At 42.0% G+C, this 21,836-nt stretch overlaps 1 protein-coding gene across 1 annotated transcript in view; it reads right to left on the reverse strand.

Moving 5' to 3' along the window:
• The window catches only part of LOC144829025 (maestro heat-like repeat-containing protein family member 1), a 58,608-nt gene that overhangs the window by 32,326 nt on the left and 4,446 nt on the right, over positions 1–21,836 (reverse strand). The window contains exons 3-13 of the mRNA XM_078687739.1: positions 18,517–18,609; positions 16,918–16,996; positions 16,387–16,500; positions 15,680–15,741; positions 13,758–13,877; positions 11,290–11,397; positions 9,349–9,469; positions 7,220–7,260; positions 6,763–6,904; positions 1,796–1,848; positions 542–649 (exon numbers count right to left, since the gene is read on the reverse strand). Coding sequence (XP_078543865.1) covers positions 542–649; positions 1,796–1,848; positions 6,763–6,904; positions 7,220–7,260; positions 9,349–9,469; positions 11,290–11,397; positions 13,758–13,877; positions 15,680–15,741; positions 16,387–16,500; positions 16,918–16,996; positions 18,517–18,609 — 1,041 coding nt within the window. The remainder of the gene's footprint in view (positions 1–541; positions 650–1,795; positions 1,849–6,762; positions 6,905–7,219; positions 7,261–9,348; positions 9,470–11,289; positions 11,398–13,757; positions 13,878–15,679; positions 15,742–16,386; positions 16,501–16,917; positions 16,997–18,516; positions 18,610–21,836) is intronic.

The following is a 21,836-nucleotide window of genomic DNA, read 5'->3' on the forward strand; positions in this document are numbered from 1 at the left end:
AAGTGACTCTTCTTGGGGCCCGTAGGGCATTATAGCGCTGGACCTATGAGAAGCAAGCCCACTATGAAGCATTACATCCACAGTGATGCGTGAGGGCACCAAGAAATAATCCTTAAGATTCCCCCTTCTTTGCCCACCTTCCTTTCTTCTTTGCTTTTTGATAGGAACAATATCTCCACGGCTTTTTGCATGAATATGGTCTCACATCCCCTGAATGGGGATTGGCTCTAACATGAAGACTACCTATTGGCTAAAGGAGATCCATTAGGGAAATGAGTATAGCCCTGAAATGTTGTGGCTTTTATTGATTCAAGTGGAGAGGATTACCTCAAGGAGTTCATCTCCATCTGCTTCTTAGTAGGTCAGTCCTTCCAGGGAGTGGGAGAACCATACCTGATTTTCCCAACAAGCTAAGCCCAATGCTGTGTACCCATATTATAAAAATTACCTTTACTAATGGAATACACAGTTCTACCCTTCTCCGACTTTGTGTTAAATTGACTTCTCCAATGGTTCAATACTGACCCTTGAGAGCACTAACCTCCTCATTCACATGATGGGCAAAACTGTCAATCTGTTTGGTGAGTTCTTCCATAAAAGAGACATGCCATTCTCTGTATGGGGCTTGTTTTAGGATAGTCCCCAGGAACTGCAAGAAAAACAGTGAGAGACTTTAATGAAGTAATAGAAACGTAAATGCAGTATCCACGGCTGACGTCTGCAGTGATTTTGAGAAGATAAGGGTAAACAAACTTCAGCTAACAACCTCTGTAATGAAATTATATTTGGACATAAGAACCAGAGAACACATACAGCAATGCTTAAATAGTGTGGTGTGATATCAGTGCTCAGAAGAAACAGGAGGCCTTGACAGTGGCCGTTATTTACACAGAAACACATGCAACAAAACCATGCTGCCCACAAATTATTGTGAAAAGAGCAACAGTGCAGCCATGCAGACAGAAAACACATTGGGACTATGCAACAATATCACATACTTAGAAGCAGAATGCAAAAACATTTTGGGTATCCAGCAAGGGAGCAGAATGTAAATTTAGTGTTAACAAGGGTGAAGACTGAACACAAGGAACATAAAATTTCATCTCAGGAGCACAATAGAAGCTCAGTGGAGTGTGATTGCCTGGCAAAACATACAGTGACAGAGTGACAATTCAAATGAAGATAGGGAGCATTGATCATGTGCCTATCCGATTGCAGAATATGAATTTACTGATAATGTGGAATGCAGTGGGAAGAGTGATAGTGTGACAATCCAGGGAAAGAAGAACGTTGTGCTAGTGTCACTATCCTGAGGGATAAAAAAGAGTCGGAGGAAACAATTACCAGTAAGGGGCTACATTTTTAGCCCTGTGCAACAACAGTCAGATTTATGAGTAATGCAATGATCACTGTGGAGCCTGTAATTTACCTGGGTAAAACATGCAGATAAACTCTGATACATGTAGGACTAGGTGTCGTAAGCATGCAATTTCCAGTTTTATGAATGTCAACTTGGGCCAATAAGGTTTTTAATGCTTCTGGTAAATATTGCATATTAGGGAAATGTTATGTACCGAGTACAGCTGCCCCTCTGTGCCCAATCATAATCAACATCATAGTAACGATCATAATCCATAGAAATAATAGGGATATGGTGAGAATATTGCAACCTCATGGCAGAACAGCACTATGATGGGGTGAATTTAATATCTGCATATATTCACGCTGAATGAGTGGCTTTGGAAAACAAAGAGACAAGCGTCATGTGTGACATCCATTAGCAATTCATCCTTACTGAAACAAGCGTGCATTTCCACTTTGCCAAGTCAAAGTTTCTTTCCGTGGAAGCTGAAATAGTAGTTGGTAAAAAAGAAATATATGTAAGTAAAAGTGAATAGCAAGTAACGTTTCAAAGGCAATGTGCTTACATACTAAGCACTAGCAGAAGTAGATTCACACAATTCAAAGTGTGCAAAATGTGTTTGTTGACTCAGCCTGTCCTGGGAATTGAGTTCAAGGTCATTAGTTGTTCATGTGCCCTTGCTGTCACTCTTAGCTCCTTATATCTGGTTGTAATTTTAGGTTTATATATTCTGGTTTCCTTTATTATATAACAGAAAGGTCACCACACCACTTGTTTGCAGAAAATCAGTTTATTACAGAGCTACTGCCAATAAGCATTTCAGCTGTCAGATTAAGCCTTGATCACATAGGGGATCGCCGTTGTGGTTCAGAGTAAAAAAGTGCATATGTGCTCTAAAATTACATACACATAGAAAAATACTCCTTTATTATATCAAAGACCAAAATATTTTGTAACACTTCTTAATTTTCTATAATACCCAACGTACTCCAATATAGTCCTAGGTAGTCGCACAAGCTTTTACCGACATTTGTCCTACCTTGCTCTACATAACAGTTCTGGCCCTGACCTTTTACCTAGTTAGGTGCTGCATAAATGTTGTGTAGTTTTCTCAAAAAACTAGCCTAATTTATTATGCATGAGGATTCTTAGTATCACAGCAGGATTACAATCTTGTGCATAATAACTCTGTATAAGGGTGACCACTATCGTCATCCTTGGCTTACATGCCCACAATACCATGGCACATCTAGGTAGAACCCCTGATGGTACCTTTCATGTATATAAGTACCACATCTTTGCTGGGCAAGCCAGAGGAGAAAAAGATTCTATGCTGACATGCTGACACGAGACGCTGAAGTCCCTGCATGCAGACACTCCAGTTAGCAGTCGTCTGACATTACTTGTGGGTTGTCCACTCGAGACCAAGATGGGGTCCTTTGACTTCTCACATCAGGTATTGGGGTTTGCTCTTTCCTAGGAGGTTCTTGGCTATACTCCAACATACATGCTAGGTACACTTAGGTACATCTAGTTAGGGTTTGCATCGTAGGAGTACGCACTATTAACTTTATGTAGTTATATGTCTGCATATATTCACTATTTTATCACCATGGTAGAATTCTACTTTTTATTTACTCTATTGGTGCTTGTAATCGTCTATATCTGTTTCTGTCTCGTGGTTGTTGCAGCACATGTATTTTATGCTAGAATGACTCTGGTTCAATAAATACTTATTGAAAACACCCCCACCATTTAGTCTGTGTATCTCTCTGAGATAAAGTTAGCACAAGTGACCAAGCAAAAAGTATTGTACTGTTTCCATGATCCCTGAGGGGTCAGGGTTCTCTGTTCGATAGTTGCCAGAAACTATTCTCTCCTTGGTAAGGTTGTGGGGCTTATAGTGGCACTGTGAGCTAGCTGGTCTACATACTAACATATCCTTTGGGGGTGTCTGGAATCAGTCTGGACACCAATCCCTTAGTTTATGTTGTCTAAAACGTGGAGATCCTTTATAGATTTGTAGGAACTACCCGACTAATTCACATAAGTGACATTATAATTTGCAATTAATTCTACCTTAAAAACACTTCCGCATGATATCTGCTACACAGGCTGAAATAAAAATCTTGTTTTTAAGAAAACAAGGGTGACTAACTGTTAGACCTGTCTGCTTCTGAGATTCCCCTCACACTATGATTTATTTTGTTCCCCCGTGCCTCCTAAAATGTGTCGCTTTTTCTTTGTCTACCAGGACCTTTTTGTGTGTTGTCCCATGGGGCTAGATGCTCTTTGATGCCCAGTTGCTCACCAAGTTCCTGGCACCTATATACAAGGCGCCTGACGGAACCAGTGGCATAACCAACTGGGGTTGTCAACCCTAAAATGGTGGACACCATTGTCCCCTATGAGAGTGACTCCCATTGGAGCCCCTCTGACCTCTGACCCTTTGAAGGTTTTGGCGCACTTTGTGTAACCTGCAAACCTGACAGGAATCCCCTCAGGAGTTACAAGTACACAAAATGGCTGCCTTAGGAAGCCCAGTACGGTGGCTCCTAATGACCAAAAAGATACCTTGAAAGGGCCATGTCATTGATATAGCCAAGGAAGGTTCTAGAACCTTCTGGCTCGTGCTGGCATCCTAGGGCACGGGCAAAAAAAAGGCCCAGTCCCTGGCGGCCATAAGAGAGAATGATCAAAGAACACCAGAAGAAGAGGACTTGACCCCAGATTGACACCTGCCCTGTTAACCCCCTGAGGCAGCTGATAGCGCAGGCAGAAGAGCAGCAGAGGTTGCTGGCGTGGACCCTGACTGGCGTTCCAGTCAGAAGCGTGAGCAGTGACCTCTAGCCTTCAGCGCCTGGTCAGCGAGTGCCCAATTGCCCCTCAGAGACTTTGGCCATAGTTAGAGCCTCCCCGCCCCCCAGTGGTGAGATCGCAACTGCAACTCTTAAAAGTGCCACCTTCAACTTAAGTGCCTCCTGGCGGGCGTTCGGACGTCTCCGAACCCACCGCCGTCGACGCGCTGTTTGTGGATAGAAGGTGAGGTGCTGCGCTGGGGCGGGGAAAGGCTGGCCTTCATTTGGGCGAGATTACTGTCTCTGCCCTGCCCGAGTGACTTGGGAGCTGGTGTGTGGGCGGGAACCCCCCCGTGAGTGAGCTCGGAGGGAGGATCGCGGAGCCCCTGGAACCCCCCTTCGCCCTTGGGAGAAGGCCATACTGACTGGAGCGCTTACCGGCGCCGCCGAAGTGAGGTGGGCCGTCTCTACCCCTGAAGTTGCCGCGTTGTTGTGGAACTGTGATGCGGTCTCATTTTGAACTGTGTGCGCAGGTGTTTTGGCCCCTCCGGCAGCCCGTTCGACGGTCCCAAGACTCGTGAACTGGAGCCGCCTTCGGAAACCCCGCCTGCGCTGACAGAAGCGCACAGACTCCTCCGGCAGCAGTAGCATTGAACCGGCTGGCCGCTGAGTGTAATTGCCGTAGTCATTTTATGCCTTTATCTTCCAGATATACGCACAATGAGTTGTGAGTGCAACTAAGGGATTATCACGCGTATCTTGTGCCAGAGAGCCCGAACCCGTGAACACTTCAAAAACTGTAAGAGCACGCATTCCGCATTGAATGACAAACATAATGTGTTTACCCTGAAAGTGATTAATTGGTGGCAGCGATACCAGAATGACCCTGTGATATTTATGTGAAACGATCAGTAACTAACCTGCTAGGAAACTGTCCAGTCATTGCTGATATTTATTCCAGTCATTGCTGATATTTATTCCAGTCATTGCTGATATTTATTCCAGTCATTGCTGATATTTATTCCAGTCATTGCTGATATTTATTCCAGACCATTGCTGATATTTATTCTAATGTATTGAATCATGATATTTATCCAGTTTATTTATTTATTAGAGTCCAACTATTTATTCCTGAGAAACCAGTACACAGCTAATCAAACCCATGTAAGAAATGTGAATGTGATTACCTAAGTGAACCTCCTTCAAACCCAGAGAACTTTTACATAAACGAAACGTATTTTTCTATAACAGTGGTGTGGTGTCCTTCTTTTTGTTTGGTGTGCAGGGAGTTATTATTTGGTCATAGCCGGCTTAACACAACAGCCTTCTACCGCCTTGTCACTCAAGCCAAGCTACCCCCCTTTGTGCTGGGCTTGCCTATCGCAGGTACTAACCTTACAGAAATATGTATCAATCAATTTATTAACAACATAATATCACCAACTTTTCTAAATGTTCCTCCATGTGAACTTCTCACATAGTAGGATTCAATTATGCAACATTTAAAACATTACTTTTAACTGCAACATATGGTTGTACCAGAGTTCTAACATTTTCTTTCATATTAATTGCTGTGAAATACCCTGTTCATCCTTAGTCATCACACAAACAATGTGATGCTATGTAGACTAATCTAACCTACCATGTACCCTGACTAATACCTACTTCTAATACAAACGCAGAGAGAGCGTTTGGTGTTTATAAATGTGTGTGCAAAATCTCTTCTGTATTGAGGCCACCAGGAGTTTTTGTTTCAAGTTTAGTCATTAGAAGAGTTGGTGCTACTGAGTTGTTACAATAAGTCACAATTGAAATAAAAGAAAAGGTGCCAAAACAGGGAGTGCTCTAAAATAATGTTGACCTTGGATATACTGAAGAAATATTTTTTTCCATGTTTATGGAATTTTTGGGCACATATGTACTTTAAAACACTGAATCAAGATGCCACATTCTTATGTGATCAAGGCTGCGTCTGACAGATGAAGCGCTTCATGGCAGAAGCTTTGTATTAAACTGATTTTTTCGGCAAACCAATGTGTCAACTGACTTTCTGTTATATGCGGAAGTAACCCAGAACTTGCAAGAAGATACCTGACTCCGTTTCAGTTATTGCCTCATACGGTTTGGAGTATGGCATCGGCCAGCTACAAAGAAAGACTGTGACTATTTCTTTTTTTGCTTACTTATACAAGCCCTCAGCCAGACCTCCTCATCTGCTGGTCTAACGTGTCCTATCATTCACATTCTCTTCTGTCCTCCACAGCATACATCATGGGCCAATTCTGACTTTGGCTAACTTCACTGTGAACAATGGCATTCTGCTTTTTCACAAGGAGCACATCCACACACAAATTATTTTCATTTATTAAGAATGTGACCTTTTGAGACCAAAACAGTATTTTTTATCTTGGTATAAACCTGGCATCATCTCTCACCACAATACAAGTTTATAAAAACGTGAAAAAAACATTAGTGGACAAGGTCTAAAAGCTAGCAGCCAACACCAGACTTAATGGCTTTGTCATTGGTCAATGGTTGTTTGAAATGCCATTAATATTTGTTTAAATTGTGTGCTCACTGGTTTATGCTTTGGGGTCTCACCTTCTAAATATGTTATCAGCGGGGGGATCTTCTTTCTGAGGAGTTTTGCTAGAAATGGGTAATTTGTAGGAATCAGCCGCGCGAGAAGAGCCATGACTGAAGTTCCCCTTTCGACATCCCAGCGAGGATATGAAGAAATTACCTGAAAACCCACAACAAAGAATTCAGAAAGTGATTCTGTCATGAGTTCCTATTCTCTAGCCTAAAACTTCTGGAAATGCTACCTTGTTCTCTAAGCAGTACTTAGTACCAACCACATTTTGGCTGTTTCTGTTCAATGTAAGTAGCATGTCGTACTGATAACCAATTTACTGGAAATAAAACCATCAAATTCAAAAGGAAAAAAACTGTATTGAATTTAAGATCTCTATTAGCAGGTTGCATAGAAATGGCAGCAAACAACTTGGGAAGAGGGATCTGGTGGAATATGATGGGGTGGAATGTGATACTCACTCACCAGCAATCTTATGAAGAGTCTGTGTATTGGAATTTCTTTAGCTGTTTAGGTACAAAAGAACGAAGATATGTCATACTCAATCCATAAGTTACTGAGCAATGCTTGCCAAAGGAAGACACATGGCAGACACACACACTTAAGACACCCAGTAGTACCTGTAAAGAAGATGATGGGTGATGGGTGGCATTTCAATGAGCCTCTAGCGGTCATGAGGATGCTTTGAAATTCCTGCAAATACTGGCAAAGGCACCCTTACCACTAAGGAGTGCCCAGAGGTTTACAGTACCTTGACAGCCTATGCTGCAATTCTCTTCCTCCATCCCTTAGTGGTTGCTGTCAAGGAATGAAAGCTGGAGGAGGAGCTACCTAAGCTGCCATGCATAGGTTCCTGCTACAGATTTCATTGAGGGATAGAAGACTCCAGTGGGATAAGAGAGGATGCGTCATGAGCCGTGGACGTGCTTTACATCCTGAAGGACTATGGAAAAATGGGAGCCATTTTCTGAAAAGAGGACTTGCATATCTATTTTCTAATAAGGTTAACGACCTGGGGCAAGCAAGAACGAGCACATATTTTGCCTGTTCGATTCTGCTCAGGACTCCTAACATGAGTGACAAATAAATAGACTATGATACCATCTGCCCAGGTCACTTGCACTTTATCAACACATCCACTGGAAAGTTGAGCGGGGAGAGCTAATTAGAACCCTGGAATTATAGCAATTACAGGTATTCACCACAAGATGCGAATCTCCTTCGTAACCTTGGAGTCAGTCAAAATATTTATTTTCACTTACCATCATTGAGCATGCATCCCTGCTTACAAGTGAGGGCCAATAACTATGTATGGAACTGAAGTCCCAAATGTTGAACCAGAAACATTGCAGAGACAAATATCATAACTAATAACTCCATGGAGAAATAAAATACATCCCTGTTGCGGTCGGCAAAAGTAACAACACATAAATAGGTACCATACCCAGCAGGGTATGATCAACATACTAGACAGAAGTAACATCATGGAGAGCAAGAATACTCCAAGGTTTGAAGAGGAGCAGTAGAGCCCTGAGTAGCCTCATGGTGTGTGGAAACCTGGGACAGTTAGTACATTGCATTTAGGGGGTAGGAGCATTAACCAGACTAAGAGCTGAAACATACAGGAAAGTCACTTTATGTCTGGCAAACTACAAAAAGTATATAGGGATTATTTAAAAGCCCTTTGTGCCACCTGTGCATCAATTTTTGAGACACACCAGCAGTGCAACTTGCTGCTCCATATTTACAAGGACAGGTAAAGCCAACCTGTGTGACTTTTAATGCCCTTGTAAATATGGCCCCTTTACAGGCAACACTTTGTGTGGAACAGTTGTGCCATGGGTTTTGCTGTGAGATTTCCTGCGCAACACCCAAGGCTTCTGCCGCATTTCCAGATTTACAAGAAATAGTACACCTGGAAATCTGTAAGAATGCTACACCTCCCCAGGGGGAGGTATAGGGAGGTGCAACAAGAACACATATTTTTATTTCTCCTCGTTGTTTACCTCTTTCTACGCATACTGCATACTGCAGCACATTTAGGAAGAGGAAATTACCTATTGTGATTGTTTTTGTGCACAAAGGTATGCCTAACTGCATAAAAACAAAGATATGCCTTGGTGCACAAAAACAATCATCCCTGTGACGCTGCCACCCTTGCACCATGGTACAAGGGTGCCTTCATAGGTGCATGGCAGCTAATTATGCACCAGCACTGGAAGAGCAAAGGGATCCATTATATCATTGTAGATATGAAGCATCCCGGTGCTGCGGAATTAACGCAGCGTGGCACAGCCAAATGGCTTGATGCACAGCAATTAGTTATTAACTCCTTATGAATAAGGCTCAGAGCGAGCAGCAACATCAGCACAGACACATCTATCTCTAAAAGGAGAGCAATAAATGTTATTTGAAATATTGACACCCACATTCTATAGTAACTCAACCATCACATCCTGAGCTAATGGACTGGTTCTTCAACTCATGCCTGATCATGACAAAGTAAGAGGGGATCTGGGGAGTGGAGGAGGAAGCATTAACCACCTTCAATAATAGATCCCACTGTGTCAATGAGTAGGATGCTTAACACTCACCACATTCATGAAAGTTGATGCTTGCTTTCTTATCTACAACAAGTAGCATCTGGCACAGTGCTGGCACAGATGAAGTATAGTCATCTTCCAGCATGTAGCTCAAAATCTCTTTCCAAAATCCCTGCAAGAAAGAGCAGCGAATGTGTTATTAGTATCATTAGCATTTAATAGGGCTGCATTCCCACAGATAAACAGTCATAGCCGGTGGGAGGGTTTCTGGTGGGTCTTCTGGAGATGGGGCTACATTTGAATTATCCCCTTCCTGATACCATTCCTTGCTGATGGGGCCCAAGACAGATTGCTGGTATTACACTGATGTAGCACCAACCCTGTTCAATGCTACAATCCGTGATTCTATATCCGAGGAATTATTTGCAGAGAATGAGTGCAACATTTATTCTCCAAAAACCCTGTGAGTGAGCTGCTTTGTAAATGATCTCATTATCTGCTGTTATCCTCATAACAATCACAAAACAGAACTATCTTTATAAATGTGCCAGAGTGTGCAAAGCTATGGCTGGGAATGAACGACCCTGTTGATATGAAATATTGGTGCTTGATGTATCAAGTAGCAAATAGGAGATGCAGATTGAGTAGCTATGTTTTGTAATGTGACTGATGTGCCATTCAATCTCGTTTCAAAGTGGCTATTTAGACTAATTTGGAAAACCTGCCTCATTAAAAAAAATGAGGTAGGATTCGACAATCTTCTATGAATGCCGGAAATGCTGGGAATGAGGACTGCATGGGACAGCAGACCTCTATCCCTGCAGCAGAGGAAACAGACTTTACATCGCGTCTCAAATCACGCTGTGCCTTAACAACTTGGTCCAAACCACTAATAATAATAATAATAATGAGATTTATAAAGCACATAGCTGCGTCAGCTGCGTGTCCCAGCACTGGGGTATCAGTCCTATTATACAGAGTAAGAATATGAATTTCCCTAATTTAAGTTAGCGTGAAAAACCATGTTTTTAAATTCTTGCGATATCGTATTTCAGATTTTTCTTGCCTAAGCCAAAGTGGTAGGGAGTTCCACATCTTGCCTGCCAAGTAGTTGAAGGAATGGCCTCCAATGTGAGCATTTTTGACTCTGGGGATAGATGCAAGAGAGGCATCAGCTGATCTCAGATTTCTTTTAGGAAGATAAGGTGTGATCAGAGGTGAAGATATTTAGGGCCTTTATGATTGAGAATCTTGTGACAATAGCACATGGCTTTGAAATATACCCAATGCCTTAACGGAAGCCAGAGCAGCATTGGTAGAGCTGGGGCTGATGGTGAGTGTCTAGGCAGATGAAATAGCAGCCAAGCTGCCATATTCTGCACCCACTGTCGTCTTCTTCATCATGTCTGTGACACTCCGCGATACAGAACAATGCAGTAATACAGTCTCAACATGATTAAAGACTGGACCACTGTCTTTCTGGCAGCTTCTGGCAGGAAGACAAGATGTTTTTAAGGTATTTAATATCCCAACACATTGCCCTGCAAGACTCGTAATTGCTGTACGTGCCCTAATGTGTCTTTTCAATGCATTCCTTTATCAAGCAATCCAATACAACCACTTCCCTGAAGGAAAGCGTTGTTGGACTAATGTTGTACTTTAAGTCCAACTCTTTCCCTACAGTTGCTCAGACTGGAGTTGGAATAGTAAATACTATTCCAAAGTCCAGTGCTTTCCCGAAGGCAAATCATGGTAAACACTTGGGTGAAAAAGGAATGCATTTTAAACATGCATTCATGGTTCAGATCACTATGTGCATATTTCCAACATACAAACATGCAGCAGAGAGAGCTTTACTAAAACATGCTATTATGTGAGTTAGAGGATAATGAAGATAACCTGGGAATTGAGGAGTCTTTGTACATTCTGCAATTTATATTTTGTACACTTCTAGTTTATTGACCCACCTTATTTCACATCATTCTCACTTACCTCGTCAGTATTTTTATGGCGTAATGCAATATTATTGAGGAGCTGAAAGATTTGGATGTGGATGGTCTCTTCTTCAACATCAGATTCAGGATCCATGTGACTAATGCCCTGTGAAAATGTGGAAAAGCAAGAGAAGTAAAGTAACATATATTTTCACATCATTTTCACTGTGTTTTCTCTCCTCATGGAGGGTCAAGAGATTTGAGAGTGAAAACATCACAATTTTCAAATCTAGGTTGTAAGCACAGAGAGAACCTCTTGGCTTAAATTCAAATGTGAAATTAAAACCACTAGCCGCAAACATGTAAATAAAAATGTATAAATGAGGGTATGCACCCATGCTCCGCTCTACAGAGAATAAAAGTATATGGTCATTTGGCTGAGAAGTGTATAGCATTCATATACAGTGAAAATACCGGTGGACTCACTTATATTATGTAAGGTTCTGATGCACTGGGCACTACATCTGACACATTGCACCTCTGGCACCACAAGGTAGTCTCTCTCGCTCACTACAAAGATTGTGATGCCCCATGAGGCCTCCCCTTGCTGCTTGATGGGGAAGTATGTGCTACATTATGGTACTTCTTACACTCAATAAGACAAAACCGGGAACTGCATTTTTGGGAGGCAGTGCTGATATGAAATACTGATTTGAAGTATGTTTGTGCTACTTTGTGTAGGATTTGGTAGTTTGCCCTGTTAGGCATTTCAACAATAAAGCGGGGTATGTAACAAGAAGGAGCCCACTAGATAATGTATTATCAGTGAAAAACAAAGTTTATCAGTGCATTCGCTGAATGCCCACGTGCCTTGCCCAATCACCCAAGAAATTTCCCAGTTAGCCCCGGCAAAGTCTAAGGGTCAGTTGTCTCACATAGGCTGGATTGTGTGGTAGGCCTATATACTGCATGGGAGCACTGCTGTTGAGACGTGTATGGAGCGAGTCCCATTCTCACAGTGTCTGACCATCTTATTTCTTTGCACTCATGCCAGTCAACATGTGCATCTGGTTACTAAAATGGGATCTAGGTATTCAAGCACCATTGTTACAATGCGATGCAACATAAGGACAGGCATCTGAATTGTTCCTGGCATGATGCCTCTGGCCTGTGGTAAAAAAAACTATGGACAGTGTCTGGCTCATCTATTAGTTGAGCTTAATGGGAACCCAAGAGTAAGACTAAGCATGGACTGCAGACACTCTGGATTATGGTCAGGCCCCAAGGAGATGGATACCAGACGTCATCAGTAGTGCCTAATCCCCACACATATTACTGAGCATGGACTTGAGTTGTGCATCTTGGTACAACTACTTTGTAACATGGATGCATTGGCCAAGCTTGAGGAAGTCCTACCTGGTTCACAGTGATCAAGAAGGTCATGGCACCTCTGCTGTTATGGAGGAATTGGTGAGACCATAAACCACTGTGGCCTACTCTCCCAGAGACACTGACAAAGCCAAGAATACTGCAGTTTTCAGACACCATGCCACCTGCCATTGCCCATGCTGCCACATATCACCTGCAGCCCCACAAGCACCAGTGAAGAGCACTGATCCAACACCCATTCCTGGCCCCTAGTCAGATGACAGGTGTTTCCTCCAGCTACTAGAGATAGGATCAACGTGTAAGTGCCCAAAGGACTTGAGATGGTCCAAGAAAAGAGAAGAAACAGAAGAAGTGCCCAATACAAAATCATACATGAGGCCTGTGGAAGAGGAGGGCAATGAAGGAGAAAGAGAATAACTAAAGGATATTATCAGACCACTTTCTGAAACTTGTTGTTCACAACAGTGGACGATTTTGCACAACACAAGAGCAGGATAAAAGTTATAAAATTGCCAGAAGTGCCACAGTACGAATCAAACCAGCTGCAATAGTTGAACTTTGGGACAACGACTCCACTTGCAGTTGACATCACTAACTCAGACCCCACAATAGTAAGGGTACACTAGGTTAAACTTTTCACAATAATGGAAAAATCATAGATTTGGTATACTGGAAGAATGACTCTTGAAGTGAAAGCTAAAAGTAAATTCACTTGAGTGGTTTGGTTCACATCATGGGCACCCTGGAATAGCAAGACATGAAGAAAAGGCATGTACAGTGTTGGCACTGATGGGCAGCTGCTGAATTTCAGGTGCAAATGTAAGCAGACAAATGGATAAGGGACACCCATAAAAGTGACGGAGGGAGAAAGACGCACTGGAGTGGAAGTAGGGAACATCAAGCTCAAATGAAGAACATAGAATGTCAAGGTGAGACTATGGGAACTAATGAGAGGGACATGAGGTCTATATTCCACCATCAGGGGCAAATATGTGACACTGCTGATGTATATTATATGGCAAAGTAACTACGTTGGGACACAAGGGGGCTAAAAGGTCCACTTATTTCTTGTGTGCTGACTACTGTTGCTGTTCCCTAACACGTTCACCTACCCAAATATGTGCATCTGCCACTTACCTGCTCTTTGATAAGGAGGCTGTTTTTTTTAAGCACATAATCCATCACAGCTCTTCCGTTCACATCATAAAAACCTTTGGCTGTTAAACTGGACATTAAACTTAAAGTGGCAAGAATAACCTGTAATTGAGAAAAAAGGTAAGCATGGTTAGTGAGAAACCCTTTTGGTGTATGAATAGGAGAAAATCACACATTCCAGTGAGAAAGTAGCAAGGGAGTGTGAGAAAACCATGCATTCTCTCCTTCCTTTTGTCTACAGAGTAGACAGATATACATTTTTATGTGTGGAAAACCAGTACCTGGATACAACCTTTTAAAGTATGTTGCAAAAAGGGCTATTATGACACTCTGAGAATGAAACTAGAGTCAATTTAATTAAACTGTTTATACAGAGTGTCTGACTGAAGTGTGATTGAGGGAATATTCAAATATTCCAGGTGGGCTACACCTTCTATAGGTGCCTGAGATTTGATAAAAGATTAAAATAAAATTACAAAATATGCCTGGGTAGCTTACAACCAACAAAAAAAGCTCTCAGGACCTGATATTGATTACAAAAATGCAAATGAGAATTCAATAGGCTGTGGATTCCACTGCTGAGGGAATTAAAAAAAAACTAGAGTTGTCTGTGGGAAGAATGATGGCCGCTGTCTAACTCCACCTGTAAGATTGAGCAGACATCCCAACACAGACAGCAGATAACAAATGGGTTGCAGTACTTAGAGTTCATTGTCCCACACCTTGTTGTTTGGTTGATCCATATCACTTTCAAGAAGTCGTTTTGGCTCAAGACCGTAAATAGTCACAGTCTCCTGTATCCAGCATTGAGTTAAAATTCACTTCCCTAACATGGTTCTGTACGCTGTATATTTGCACAATCTGGCCACAATGGCTTCAACTGCCAAAGAATACATCCATGCTTGATTTCTGTGATTCTAACATTCCTAGCAGAGTCCTGTCTCTGATGTTCCTGGTTTAATCTGAAAAATATCTAAGAATAACTTGGTTTATATCGTGCCCTGATGTTAAAAATGACAAACCCAATACACCTCTCAAAGAGAATCCAATAGAGACAAAGTTATGGAAATACAGCCTTTTGCTCGTTATCGAAAGAAAACAGCTTTGTTGATTTTCCTTTGTGCCTATGTCCTGTGCTTGCTAACATGCTGAACATGGTGATTCTGATACTGAGTTACTTGCTTTCTCCATGGCACTGAGGTCAGGCACATTGTGGACATACATGGCATCAAGAAAGTCACATATATTCCAATTTCTACATAAAATACATCTTTTATATCACAATCAGACTTTTCAAACGTGCACATTGAATATTATCCTGTATTATCGATTCACGTTTGGTGAGATTTCGCTGAGACATAGCCCAAATATTATTCTTGGTAGAGACATTTGAAATACTTTACACCACGGTTGTTAAAGATTTGAGGAGATATTAATATTCAGAACTTCAAAACCCCTTATTTGATCATCAACATTCTCCTCCTCAGTGAGGGGTATTACAGATCAACTCAATGTGAAATACAGACCAAATATGTTAACAGCATACACAAACTTTCTTTTAACACACATTTATTAAACAATTAGGGATCAGCAACCTCTGGGATTGGGTCTGAAAATAATGCATTGACACAGACTAGGGCAGGAAAACTGGGATATGTCCACTTGGACAGGGAGACAATGGAACACAAGACACACTGAACTGACAGAAATGGCTGGAGGTTGCATGACCCAACACCTCCACTGAAGACTTGCCTTGGAGAAAGTCAACAGATTGTGGTGTGCAAACCACAGCTCTGAGTCCATGTAAGTAGGACTACTGCACTATGCAAAAACTGCATAACTTAATTAGATTGAGTTGCTAATTATGAAAGTGCTTTAACACACGTATAATAGCTTGATGGTACCTTGCGATTGTCATCCTCAAGCACGTGACGGACAGCATCCAGATAAAAGGCACCTTCTGAATCTATTAAATAAAGCCATACACCAAATGTTCATAACACATAGATATTGACTTTGTCTATTAAGATCAAGATTAATACATAAGTAGTGAAGTTTCAACTATCAACTGTGATTACCACCCTGAGGGTCCTGTCTTTCAGTTTTGGTTTGTGAGTCTGTGACTGTGAGCCCCACGGGGCTATCAATGCCTTCCTGTTTCGCCATGCATGTCTGTGTCATCATCTACCACTGAGCGTGTCTGTGTCGACCTGCTCCATATTTTATTTCCCTTTTTGTTCCCGTCCAGTGTCTATGTCAGGATCGGTTTTCACAGTGTCCCTGTCCCATTAATGGCTCACAATGGGAACAATTAACCGAAAAGAAAACAGTGGCACTCCTTTATTTCTTCACCATGATTCACATAATTGAAGTTGATGTAAGCAAGACTTTATTCGTAAATTGCAGTGCTCTACCAGGAAAAGTTGGCAGTTAATGTAGCTGAAGAATATAAAATTGAAGTATTTTGCTTATAGCTGCACCATGTTGGACAAGTAAGGGAGTAAGTTGGGAATACAACTTAGGGCTCCAGATTCTATGACAAGCATTTTATCCTTTTAACTATTTTCCCTGCCTAAATCACACACTGCCTCCCACCCACTGACAGTCTTACCAGTTTCCGAAAGGAGCTTGCAGAGCAGCTGTAATGTTGTGGCACGGGACTCTGCACCTATCTGCATCAAGCTACTTTCGAAATATTTATGGACCTCACTAGAGTGAGAATGGGCTGCAAGAGTAAAGTGAAAAGAAAAAATAGACATAATTGAAAAATAACACAACATAAAATTATGCAAGAAGGAACTCAACGCCGGGGAGCAGCCCATCAAGGCCATTCTTCAACGCATGTCCAGGAGGTATGTTATTAATGGTCTGCAACATTTAATTATGATCTTACGAGCACATGGTGGTCATGTGACTACTATAGCTGTATATAGTAAACTGGGCACCATATTCCAGTAGCAAGCCAACCAATGTACTGGGTGGGGAGATAAATACTGAAGCAATAGTAGCTTTTAAGACGATCAAGTTACGTGCAGGGCAGTGTACAGAAATTAATGTTACAGAGGACCTGATCCCTAGTAAAGGCCAATATATACTTGCAGTATCACAAATATATACATACATACATTTATGACCAACTCACCCAGTGACAGGATAATAGCCGTGGACAACTTGAGTGGCTCTTCTGTTTCATCGGAAACCCCACTTGAGGGTGTGCAGATCTGCCAATAACAAAGCCATAACAAATAATAATGGAAGCTAGGCTATCTGAAAGCCAATCCCATACATACAGACAGCAAATAACTTCCAGTGGGGGAATGATAGCATAGGAGTTTGTCAGGACTTGTGGGGCCATGATCCATACCACGCTACAGTAAAATTAATTGTGTGGAATACAGCATAATCAGGGTGCCCGATATTGGTGGAAGTGCAAATTCTCAGATACCACTCTAAGATGGATGCCTTACTTTCCTATGGTTTTAGGATAGTTTGTAGACTCAGAAGTCTGGTGAGATTGCAGAAGGTAGTGGTACTTAATGCTTTTAACAAAGCTGGCACTAGTGGCGGCTATTCAACGTAATCAAGACGAAGGCTGTTGTTACACTTCATCTTGGTTTATCTCTGGGGACGGTAAAGCTGTTCCCCTTTTGCGTCCTACGGTGTCTGGCCAGCATAGTGGGTTGCATGCTTTTCAGAGCAGGCCTTTTTTGCTTCACTTTTTGCCCATTTTGCGTCCCAGGTCTCTAGTCAGCAGAGTGGGGAGCGAGTGCTTCTGCCAGTGGCTTCATTAGGGCCTTTTTCTGTTCTCGCCGCCACTTGCTGTTTCTGCTGTACCACTTCATTTTTTTTTCTTTACCGGCATTCAGTTCTCGCACTTTGGTCCTCATCAGAGATGCTTGTCTTTTGTTTCCCATTCATTCCAGATTCCACGTGCCAGCATTGCTATTTGGAATTTCATGCTTATGGCCGTCAAGATGTGCACCTGTTTTCAGAGGGCCTTCTTATATGTGGACTGGGGTCTTGAATGCTTCAAGTTTGGATTGTAAGGATATTCCAGAAATGTTGTGTATTTGGATTATTTGAACTAAATTGTGGGGTAGTTTCTGCACATATTGACTTTAGGAACCTTAGTGGGATAAATACTGACTTTCCTTGATTGATGGCATTAATCAAATGTATATGATATAGCCTTATTATTATTAAATATATAGATTTAAGATTGGGTGTACTGTTGTTGGGAATGTCATGAAGAGTCCAGTATATGTTATATAGTAAAGTCTAACTGGACAATTGAACCTCCGAGATAAGCTTTGTTAGTATTATGTATCTGTTGTAAACCATTGTTATTGGGTACAGCTTTTTTCTTTCGGGTCTCCATCCTTGGTGTTACCCCTGGGTCCTTTCCCTTTCCCTGACACTCTGTTCCTCTGTTACCTATTATCAGAGCCAGAGCTGCCGGGAGGCACACTTATGGGTGGTTCTTGCAGAGGAGCTCTCAACACTGGCAGATTTATATCCATTGTCTTCTTTCTTAGCATCCTAGAAGCAAATTGGTTCATATAGGATTTTTATGGATTATAATTTATTATTTTATGCAAGAGAGTTCACAAATGTTGCCCTTTAAAAACACTCCTACTATAAATTGGATTAAGGAGAAACTTTATTTGTTACAATATGTTACACAGGAAATGCCTGTCGCCTCCCACTGAAATACTTTGTTTGTCCTCATGTATATACTTACCAGGTGATGCAGGACGGCAAGCACGGTTGGCACAGTTCCATTCAGCGCTCTGCAACTCTTAGTAACAGCTGCCTTGATGCATAACTCAAGGGTCTGCAAGGAGATAAGAAAATTGAGATGAGGCCAAAGGGCAGTTTGTGCAAATGATGATGGTCAGTGGTGAATTATAAACTTCAAAGTGTAAATTCTGTCTGAATTCAAGAGTGAGTTGGTGTGCGAATGAGCTCTCTTGTGTACTAATTCTAAATAGATATGACCACAAGTAGGTTTTGACAGATGACCGTGCTTATGTCTAATTTTTTCTTTCCTGGTTGCTCTGTTTTCTTGACTCACAGTGCCTTAAGATCTCTCAGATCCACGTAGAGATTTCTGTAGAGGTTATCTGTTGGAGTCAGATGTTGGATTTTAGTCCATCAAGGAACCAGAAGAGAACATGTTCAGCATTTAACAGGGGCATGCCCTAACACATGTAGCCTAGACTCACTTGTCATTGTAGGCCCTGTATTCTTAGCCACTGTTGATGATGGCCCTTGCCTTGGTTGTCCTAGTTCTCTTGGTGGTTCTAGTTCTCTTGGCTGTCTGATACTCCTTCTTCTTATGGCACTGTCTAGATCCTCTTGGCCATCTTAGTCCTTTCCTTCCTGGCCTTGGTCTTCCTGCTCCTGGTCTTCCTGCTGGTCTTGGTCTTAATGGTACCCATCAGTTTTGTTGATCTCTCTTTCCTTTTTTATATCATCATACAGCCTTTGCTTTTCCTGTCCCTAGTTCTCCTGATGCGTGTCCCGTTGTGATTCCCTTGATGGTTGTGTCCTCTTGATGGACCTGGTAATCCTAGTGCTCCTGGACTTCCTGGTTGCCCTAGTCCCTCTACTCCTCTTGGTCATTCTCCTCTTCCTGGTCTTCCACCTATAGGTTTTCCTCTTCATGCTCCTGGTTTACCAGGTCTTCCTTTTAATAGTTCTCTTAATCTTCATATTGATTTTCATGTTCTCCTTTTTCTAGGTCTCTTCCTCCTGATCATCCTCTTATTCTTCTTTCCTCTATGTCAACTCATATTTTCCTCAAAATCATCCTCCAGGTCTTCATCTACATATTCATGGTCCTGGTCTTCTAGGTATTGGCCATTGTCCATAAGTAGCCCTTATCCTCCTGAGATCCTACTCCTGTTAAAAGGATTATCTTTACCATGGTGCTTATTGCTGTGTCCCTCCTAGTTGTTCTTCTGGTGCTCTTGCCCTGGTGATCTTCAATCTTTTCATTCTTCGGGTCCCAGTCCTGCTGGTCCTCATGATCTTCATTGTCCTTATGTTCATGGTCCAGCTAATCTTGGTCATCCTCTTCCTGGTCCTCTGGATCCTCTGGTGCTGTTATTCCTAGCAATCCTGGTGTTGGCCCTTAGGTTTTTCATGGTGGTCATGGTGGTGACTGCTGTTCTGGACCTCCTAGCCTGTGCTTTCTCTTCATGGTCTTCTTCCTCTTACTGGTCTCCCTCCTCCTGGTTTTCCTCCTTATTCTCCCAGTCCTCTTAGAAATCCTTTTCCTATTCTTCCTGGTCTTGATCCTCTTGGTTTTCCTAGTTCTTGGACATGGTATTGGTCCCCTGTTGGTTCAAGTTTTCCAAATCCTTCTGGTGGTCCTGGAGTTTCTAAGCTTCTTGTCTGTCCTGCACCCCCACCTCCCCTTCTACGCATCCTCATGGCCATCTTCCTCCACCTCATTCTGTGTAGGGTCTTCACACTGGTGTAGGTTCTCCGTGTTGACCTGCCCATCTTCTTCCTTCTTGTTCTGGTGATCCTGGTCCTCCTGATGACCCTCCCTTTCCACTTGCACATCCTTCTTCTCCATTCCATTCCATTCCAAAGTAGCTTTATTCGAAGTATACTCATAAAAGCACAAAACAAACAACATTTAGATACAGTTAAAAATGCCTTGGCTGGATAGTTAAAAATGTTTGATAAAACGTAGATCTCAGAGCAAATGGACGAGATAAAAGTTACATTAATACAATTTTCTTTGCATTATGAAATACATTACAGCAGACAAAAACAATTTAAAATAATCAATCACATTCAGTGGCCAGGCAAGGGAAGTTAAAATTAATGCTCACCAAAGAATTACCCAGATTTAGGTTTCAGCCTTATAGCCCACGCCCATCCTAGGTATTTGGCTACCGCTATTGTGATAAATGGTAAAGTGCTGGTGCGCATAAGCCTTTCCGCTTCGGCGCTCCTAAATGTGCAAAGTAGTTTGCACACTGGAGCCAGCCAAACTCGCCTAGGGAGTGCACAGGCGGGACAGGCAAAAAGCAGGTGGGCAACTGTTTTGCTATGACTCCCACAGGCAGGACAGATGTTATCACTTGTGGGAGTCCACCTGGACATAAGGGACTTTAAAGGTAAGGAGCCTGCCCTGAGTTGGAAGTAAAGCTTCCTATCTCTCGGCCTGGTGATATTACCCAATAGGATTATAATCTGGGTGTGAGTTTTGTTTCTAAGAAGATTCCCACCATAGAAGATTACTCCAAGCATTAAAAGCAGCCCACTCCCAATACTTCTCTTTTAGGATGTTTAGAGGGAAAAGAAGCCTCTAATGGGTTCTCCCGTAGCATTCTCATTCCCAGGCCAATCAGGCTATTCCTAACACCTCTTAACCAACCGATTTTATGGAAGGCATCAGATTTTATTACATCCAGAAAACCTGAGGCATATGATGAGACTTCATGTGTTGTTCACAACCTGCGCCAAGATAAAATCGGACGCAACTTGGCGACATCAATAATAGCGTTTCTACCCAAATCATATCTAAGTGGCTTAAGAGGGGTGCTTTTTGAGAGATTGGTAATGCTACGGAGGAACTTATTTTCAGAAAGAGTTAAAGGTGCTGCTTTCTCAAACCCCCATATTCGGCACCATAAAGAGCGGAGCTAACAGCTTTAGATTCATAAACTCGGAGGACTGGTCTAATTGTTTTTTTTAATGACCTTTTATGCTCCAGACTTAAAGCTCCCGTAACTTGTCGATGTTTCAGGGCTGCTAAATCTATATGGCAGTCCCACTTAAGTTTCTTCTCTAACTGTATACCCAAATAGGTAAAAGCCCTGACCAGTTCAAGTGGTTGTTTATTCATAAAAACCCTCCCCTTAAAACTTCGATGCAGATTAAAAGCCATGAATTTCGCTTTTGACACATTAACTTCCAGGCCTCGAGCAGCACAAAAATCTTCAAAAATTGATAGAGCTCACTGGAGGCCATTAGGAGTCTTGGAAATAATTAATGTGTCATCTGCAAACATTAAAATCGGAATTTTTACACCTGCTAGAG

This window comes from Lissotriton helveticus, chromosome 4_1 (assembly GCF_964261635.1).
Source record: "Lissotriton helveticus chromosome 4_1, aLisHel1.1, whole genome shotgun sequence".
In the NCBI taxonomy this organism is placed as follows: domain Eukaryota; kingdom Metazoa; phylum Chordata; class Amphibia; order Caudata; family Salamandridae; genus Lissotriton; species Lissotriton helveticus.